Consider the following 8,327-nt stretch of genomic DNA (forward strand, 5'->3'; position numbering starts at 1 on the left):
TTTTATATCTTACCCTTAATATTAGGAAATTTTATACAAATAATTAAATACAGTTTTTCTGAATTCTAGAGGGTTTTTCCCCCTACATGACCCATTTAATACCTCTCATTTTAAGTATCGTTTTTCAAATTTGATAGAAGTTTTAGACCTGTTATTTATTGGTTTCGAGTCCAGTTTAAATATGTTATTCATTCTTTCTTTTTATTTACCTCCAAGGGAAATTTCAACTTCCTGACATGCTTCTGGAAGGGACATAGCCATAAAATGACTTCGGTAACATTTTATGAAATAGGAAGATTTTACCATTTATGGGATTTACTAAAACTGGTGAATTTGCAAAATAGCGGTGCTCAATGCTCTGTACGAAACTACGCATTTTAGAAGACCACAGTGCCAATATTATGCACGCCGTCCTTGGGTTACTTTTAATAAACGAGGCGTTCTTGGTTAATGAGGGTGATAAGAGACATCCCGCCCTTTGTGTGCTCCAGATCCCCAGGGAGGCGCTGAGTGCGGGCACCGCTGGCTCCGTGCAGAGCAGGCACGCTTCCAGGTCGCTGGGTCTGTAGCCAACGCCGTGCGTTTTTATTCCAGGCACAGAAGGACCTGAAGAAGGACCGGCCCCTGGTGCGCCGCAAGTCCGAGCTGCCCCAGGACCTGCACACCAAGAGCGCCCTGGAGGCCCACGGTCGCGCTGAGGAGCTGGTCCCCCAGGACGGGCGCTAGCCCCGACGCCGTGCGGGCGCCAGTCCTGCTCCGATCTGTAGAAAATACACGCTCTGTGTGCCATACAAATCAGTTACACTCGAGTCAAAGCTTTCTCCAACCCCGTTCTGTAGGCAATAACATCCTTCCGCCTCAGCTCGAGACTAGGAGTTCAAACAATGGTGACCACCCAGGGCCACATGCCGCCCATGGTGTCCCCTGCACGGTCCCAAGTAAGCCGGTTTTCCAAAATCAGAGCTAAGGAAAGCACCCTAGTCATCATCTTCACATTCTCCCCAAATGGAATTTGCGATCATTTAAGATAGGTGGTCCAATGATAATATCAATGTTTTTCAAATCAAAGGAGCACTTTAAAAAAGTATTACCTATTTTTTAAGACTTTACAACCCTTGAGATTGTTTCCACGTGATTGTTAACGCCAGCAGTTTCTTTCTGGGGTTTTTTGGTTTGTTTTTGTTTTTTAAATCTCATTGAAGTGGTTCTTTGCTGTCATCGTTCCAACACAGCTCAACTGGGAAAGTGACACGACAATCCCCGGCCGCTGTCTTTTCCTAAGGTACTGCTTTACTTTGACCAATACCATGCGTACCACGTCCTGCTGCTTCTGTGTATCGCTAAAGCCATATTGCCAAGTCTGCGGTCCAGGACCAGGACCCGGGAGTGAGCTCGTAGGAGAGATTTTTTTTAGAAAGAGCTTTCTCTTGACTGGAATTGGAATTTTAAAGTGACGTGTTCGTGTTTTACTCTTTGCAGAATGATTTCTCTCTACTTAACACGTTGTTGCCCTTGAACAAGGCTCTTCAGTTAATAAAATTATATTCTCTGAGAATTCCACATTTTGTAGAAAATTAGGACGAGATCATTTTGAGTGAGGCCAGCTCTCGGCCTGATGCAGGCCACCGCTGCCTTTGGGCAAAAGTAGCAGAAACAGCGCTGTGGGCAGGCACCCCCCCTCCCCACAGTGTGGCCCTGAGGGCTTCATGGAGGCGGCAGCAGCGACGGCTTCCAAGGAGTCTCTTTCTGTTGAAAAGAGCGCACGTAATAGATGCCTCATAAGGAAAATACAGCGTCTTGAGTTTTCATCGGTCTTCAATGCTGCTAAATATTTCAGACTTCCTTGCATGTATTAAGCTTTTTGTTTTTGATGGAACAGCACGAGGAGAAAAATCTTTAAACTTAATGCTTTGTTCTTTATTTCTCTCCGGGTGGCCAGTATTTTGACTTACTTATCCTGCTTGAAAGCTATTTGAGATGCGTACTGCTGCTCTAAACCAGTGATTCTAGTTTCTTCTGTCTCTGGCATAAGATTCTATAACTTGATGTTAAATGTCTTGATGCATCAAAGGTAAAACGTGGCTTCTTTCAGGATCTGTTTTTTTAGTTGAGGTCTCGGGAATCCACTCAGACATTGTGAGAAGTGGATGTGGTTCCCTGTGCAGCTGTGGTACCTGCTGCCCGTTGGTTTCACTTAAATCCTTTGATGATGTTTATTTCCTTGTTTCCTGTAGGAAAATCATTTGGAGGGAGGGGATTTCTTTTGTTCAAAGCAAGTACTAAATTAGAAGGCTGCCCCAGCTGAAAGGGGAGAAGCCCCCTTTGTGAGGAGGAACACTTCCTGAGAAACTTGACAAGTATCCATCCACTTTACCATGATGAAATTTATCATTTAAAAAAAGTTTAGATGCCTTCTCCTTTTGAGGGAAAAAGGGTGCTTTTTATTGTATAAAGCAGCGTCTTATGTATTTTGATAAACCATTGTTTGAACTTCCGTCTTTAGCTGATAGATTCTCAGATACACTTGATTTGGATGTTCTCAGTTATGTTTGTGACAGAGGTTTCTGGGAAGCCTCTCCTCTTGCCCTAGGGAAAAAGCAAAATCTCAGTGTTTGGATGATGTGGAAAGCTCAGCGTATAAGAACATCTTTTTGTCTAGGTTTTACTTCTGCTCTTTATTGAAGACAAACATTCACCAAAAAGGGAGAAAAAAAAAGTTTTGAGAGAAACTAATTTTCTTTGACAAGAGTATTATTTAATATTTTGGCCTATGAAAGTTTTCCTAGTTAGTACTCAGATTCCATGTGCTAATTGTTCAACTGACATATTACTACATAGATACACTGTTTCTTCTGTACCAAATTGATTTCAGAAGTACTACATTGAAAATAAACTGGTGACTGTTTTTCTTCATAAAGTTCTGCGTTTGGCATCTTCACTCTTTCTGAAATGTATCTGTACATCAGAAATGTCACTATTCCGAGTGTCTTTTTAGTGCAGCTTTAGTATGGCTTCCTTTTACTATTGTACATACATTGTACCTTTGTTTTATGGTAATGAGTAATAAAAATGTAGACTTCATATTTTGTACAAAATGTCCTATGTACAGAATAAAAAAAGTTCATAGAAACAGCAAAAATAGGTAAGTGGCACAATTATTTTTCTTTAGAAAATATCTGTAACTTTATGCTTTAGTGAAATGTTAAGTACCTACATATTTTTTAACATTTTGTAATTCAAAACTTTTTGTTTTGACATTGTTTATGAAGAGAAACTTCATACACTTGCCATTTAATATGCTCTTTTATCTAATTTTAAAAAAAACTCTAAAAATGGTGTATTATATGGACTAAATAAAGAACATGTGAATTTTACTGCTCATCATGACGCTAAATTTAGCCGTGGTGTTGGGCAAGCCGGTTCTGACCTCTGTCCGGCGACGGTTAGGGGCAGGGTGGCCCCGCCAGGGATACCGGCTGGAAGTCCCTCACTCAACACTGGCTGGGCGCCCACCCTGCCGTCCGTCACAGCCACGTCTTTGCTGAGCCCTCTGTAAGGTCATTTTTCTACTTTTCTAATGGGAAAAAGTAGAGATGACCTTTTAACGACCACCTCTTGTTTTGTGAGTATGCAAATGTGAATACAGTTTATAGAAATGGAATTATCTGAGCCCTAACCATGATGTTTAAAATTATTCCTGAAGAGACACTGAAGTCCTGAGAACAGAGTCGTGTGGCTGAGACTATGAGTTTGGGATCCTAGCTGATCCACCCCCTTCTTACTGGGGCCTCGCTGTCCTCACCGGTGCTGTTACCGAAAGGTCGCTGGGGGCAGGCCCAGGATCAGGTTGCTCCGTCCCGTCACTGCGATGACCTCGGCCTCCCAGCAGGCGGGCTGTGACCCAAGCCCCTCAGTTCCTTTATCTGCCAAACGGTCCCCGTGACTCCCCCCACCCCAGGACAGAAGTGCAGAAGTCGCCGTTGGAGCTGGGGTGCAGTGACAAAGCCAGGGGATGTCCCCGGGTGTCTGTGGCCTGAGCATCTGGTGATGGGGGCTGGGGCGCAGTGACAAAGCCAGGGCATGTCCCCGGGTGTCTGTGGCCTGAGCATCTGGTGATGGGAGCTGGGGCGCAGTGACAAAGCCAGGGGATGTCCCCGGGTGTCTGTGGCCTGAGCATCTGGTGATGGGAGCTGGGGCGCAGTGACAAAGCCAGGGGATGTCCCCGGGTGTCTGTGGCCTGAGCATCTGGTGATGGGAGCTGGGGCGCAGTGACAAAGCCAGGGGATGTCCCCGGGTGTCTGTGGCCTGAGCATCTGGTGATGGGGGCTGGGGCGCAGTGACAAAGCCAGGGGATGTCCCCGGGTGTCTGTGGCCTGAGCATCTGGTGATGGGAGCTGGGGCGCAGTGACAAAGCCAGGGGATGTCCCCGGGTGTCTGTGGCCTGAGCATCTGGTGATGGGGGCTGGGGCGCAGTGACAAAGCCAGGGCATGTCCCCGGGTGTCTGTGGCCTGAGCATCTGGTGATGGGGGCTGGGGCGCAGTGACAAAGCCAGGGGATGTCCCCGGGTGTCTGTGGCCTGAGCATCTGGTGATGGGAGCTGGGGCGCAGTGACAAAGCCAGGGGATGTCCCCGGGTGTCTGTGGCCTGAGCATCTGGTGATGGGAGCTGGGGCGCAGTGACAAAGCCAGGGCATGTCCCCGGGTGTCTGTGGCCTGAGCATCTGGTGATGGGGGCTGGGGCGCAGTGACAAAGCCAGGGCATGTCCCCGGGTGTCTGTGGCCTGAGCATCTGGTGATGGGGGCTGGGGCGCAGTGACAAAGCCAGGGGATGTCCCCGGGTGTCTGTGGCCTGAGCATCTGGTGATGGGGGCTGGGGCGCAGTGACAAAGCCAGGGCATGTCCCCGGGTGTCTGTGGCCTGAGCATCTGGTGATGGGGGCTGGGGCGCAGTGACAAAGCCAGGGGATGTCCCCGGGTGTCTGTGGCCTGAGCATCTGGTGATGGGAGCTGGGGCGCAGTGACAAAGCCAGGGGATGTCCCCGGGTGTCTGTGGCCTGAGCATCTGGTGATGGGAGCTGGGGCGCAGTGACAAAGCCAGGGCATGTCCCCGGGTGTCTGTGGCCTGAGCATCTGGTGATGGGGGCTGGGGCGCAGTGACAAAGCCAGGGCATGTCCCCGGGTGTCTGTGGCCTGAGCATCTGGTGATGGGGGCTGGGGCGCAGTGACAAAGCCAGGGGATGTCCCCGGGTGTCTGTGGCCTGAGCATCTGGTGATGGGGGCTGGGGCGCAGTGACAAAGCCAGGGCATGTCCCCGGGTGTCTGTGGCCTGAGCATCTGGTGATGGGAGCTGGGGCGCAGTGACAAAGCCAGGGCATGTCCCCGGGTGTCTGTGGCCTGAGCATCTGGTGATGGGGGCTGGGGCGCAGTGACAAAGCCAGGGCATGTCCCCGGGTGTCTGTGGCCTGAGCATCTGGTGATGGGGGCTGGGGCGCAGTGACAAAGCCAGGGCATGTCCCCGGGTGTCTGTGGCCTGAGCATCTGGTGATGGGGGCTGTTTTGGAGACACACACATACCCCGCTTCCACCTCGGAGCAGGCGCCCGGGGCTGAAGGCACTTCAGCCCGGGTGCACCTGCTGAAACGGCTGTGTCCTCAGGCCAGGCCCGCCTGTTCCCACACGCCGCTGGCTTGCTCGCTCGCTCTGACACAGACACACCCCGATGTGCTCACGCTGGCGCTGCACACAGAGTCAGAATATGCAGGCGAGGGGGCACTGGGCAAGGGGCCGGGTAGGGCGGACCCCGGCACCAAAATGTCACAGTGAGAAGCCAGGCTAAGGCTGATCTCTGTCAGGGCTGGCAACCTTACTAGAGTCTTCATCGCTGTCTCCAAGTGCATTTTCTAGAAACCTGCCTCAAATTAATTGTAAATTCAAGGGCGCCTGCTGACTCCCTCCTGCAGCCCCAAGGTCCACTCCGGCTGGCTGTGAGCCGAAGCTCCCACTTCCGGCCCAAGCAGGGACGAGCCCCAGGGAAGCTGTTCAGCACACGCCTGCTTGGAGGGTGTGCAGACCTTACTGAAAACGTTCCTCATCAGAAGTTACCCCGGGGTGAGCGCACAGACACCAGAGCAAGGGCACCTCCCCCTGACCGGGAGTCCAGCCTCCCGCAAACCGCCGTGCCGGGCCCCGGTGTGTGCCACGCCACGGCTGGCCAGGAGCCAAGGGCAAGGCATAGCCATAGCAAGTGTTACTGGTGAATGAACAGCTCTAAAGCTTTCTTTTTTTCAGTGTTGTCAGAATCCAGATGCTTCCATAGTGAACGCTCTTGCCAGGAAACCTAGAGGTTGCTTCTTTCAGAAATATTTCTTCTTGTGTTTCAAGAAGACTGGAATAAAAAGACTTCCTGGTGGTCCAGTGGATAAGACTCCACGCTCCCCATGCAGGGGGCCCGGGTTCGATCCCTGGTCGGGGAACTAGATCCCACACGCTGCAACTAAGACCCGGCGCAGCCAAAACAAACAAATAAATAAATAAATAAATATTATTTTTAGAAGGCCTGCTGTGGAGAATGAACTTGAGCAAAACCCAACTCCAGGGCAGGTGGCGGTAACAGGCACCGTGGGCCGGGGGAGAAACAGGCCTCCCCAGACCCCGCGCCTGGCCTGACACTTCCGAGACCGTCCGTGGGAGGGCTGTTGCCAAGTTTAGGGCGTCCCCGAGAGCACGCTCAGGTGCACTAATTCCCTGGCAGTACATGCACAAGTGAGCACAGCTCTTGTACTCACGGTGACGATGTATGACAGCGAAAGGGTCCAGATGGAAATCAGCGCGGGAAGAGATGCACGGGCCAGCGGGGTGGTCCGGAGATCCGGCTCGGAGCTCGCCACCGTCCCCTCCCCATGGAGTCGCGCGGACAGCCCACTCCTCCCAGCCAGTGTGGCCCCGGCCTTGGCGTCCGGGGGTCGGTCACATTGACCTGGCTGACTAGCGTCCAGCCGCTCCAAAGGTGGAGCTGATTCCGTGCAGTCCAAGCCCCCCAGCCCAAATCCCACTGTTAGCACAGACTATCCAGCGAGGCCCAAGGCCCCCAGGCCGACACGGACACCATTATCAGGCAGGACCTTCCCAGGGCCTAGAGGTGACCTGCCGGGAGCAAAGGGCAGACCCCTGTTTGGGCAAGGAGAGCCCTTCGGGGCACAGCTGCCTGGCCATCGAGGAGCTGGAAGCACAGAGAGGTTCGTTAACCAGCCCGGCTACGGCGAGCACGGGGAGAGAAGGGGGCCGGCGGCTGATGCGTGCACGGCCTCTGATTCAAAGCTCTTCCTGCCGCACAGCCACTTGCAAACGGAGAGGAAGGGGCTGCGGCTAAACTGTGAGAAGTAGACGCTTCCAGAGACGAGATTCGTCAGCTGCCCGGCGGAAGGACAGAACCTAAAGAGTCGGGGCAGGTCTCCATCGCCCTAAGAGGCAGTAGCTCCAAACCTTGAAATGGCTGAGGGATGACTTGCATTTAATATCAACATCAAATAAATATGGAACCACGCCTTGCTTTATTTTTTTCCCCTTCAACTCAGAGTCTGAATGTGGGGGAAATGTGTTCATTGCTCCCTAGGCATCTAGAATAGGCCATTTGGCAAAGGACATGCTGGTAATGAGTAGCGGAAGGGGAGGTGTCTAGGTAACCAGTCGTCTCGGTTATCAGTCTGGCAAGGTAAGGGCCCAGACAAAGTCTCCAGGGTGGGAATCTCTGGCAAAAGAGACTTCCTGACTTCACTTACTCATTCATAACACGATGAACAGGCCCACTGCCCAAACCAAGAAGCAATCCAGTAACCATAACTTACATCTACGTCCCTCACGAGCTTTCTTCTCCAGCCTGGAGACTGGCATGACTTCATCCCATAGCAAGTTGCTTCGTGGGTGAGGAGACCCAGGTCCCTGGAGGCTCAGGGAGCGTAAAAGCCACGTCTCCCAATTCCTGGCCCCTTGCTCGTGCCGACATGATTTGAGACCCCAGATCTTCTCCACCTAAGGTGATGCTGGGACCGTGTCGGATCTCTGATGGCTGTGCACGGGTTCCCACCACCAGTCTGCACACACCAGTGCTGGGCATGATAAAGGGCTCCCCCGTACTCAAGACGAAAGGGCAACGAGCCGGTTCCCTTCCATTAAAGCCCTATCTATCCTTTAACTGACATGCTTTTCCTCCACTCTTGGCATTAAACCTTCAGGAAATGGCAAACAGGACTTCCCTGCTGGCCCAGTGGTTAAGAATCCTCCTGCCAACACAGGGGACACGGGTTCGATCCCTGGTCCAGGAAGATCCCA

At 51.8% G+C, this 8,327-nt stretch overlaps 1 protein-coding gene across 6 annotated transcripts in view; it reads left to right on the forward strand.

Annotated features, from left to right (window-relative positions):
• PPP2R5C (protein phosphatase 2 regulatory subunit B'gamma) overlaps nucleotides 1–3,374 on the forward strand; it is a 133,245-nt gene extending 129,871 nt beyond the window's left edge. For 5 of the 6 annotated variants that reach the window (XM_061181266.1, XM_061181268.1, XM_061181267.1 and 2 more), the window contains one exon: nucleotides 595–3,374. In XM_061181266.1, coding sequence (XP_061037249.1) covers nucleotides 595–726 — 132 coding nt within the window. In that variant the 3' untranslated portion in view covers nucleotides 727–3,374. The remainder of the gene's footprint in view (nucleotides 1–594) is intronic. The other variant, XM_061181273.1, reaches the window with a different exon arrangement.
• The last annotated feature ends 4,953 nt before the right edge of the window (nucleotides 3,375–8,327 follow it).

This window comes from Eubalaena glacialis, chromosome 2 (assembly GCF_028564815.1).
Source record: "Eubalaena glacialis isolate mEubGla1 chromosome 2, mEubGla1.1.hap2.+ XY, whole genome shotgun sequence".
NCBI classification, from domain to species: domain Eukaryota; kingdom Metazoa; phylum Chordata; class Mammalia; order Artiodactyla; family Balaenidae; genus Eubalaena; species Eubalaena glacialis.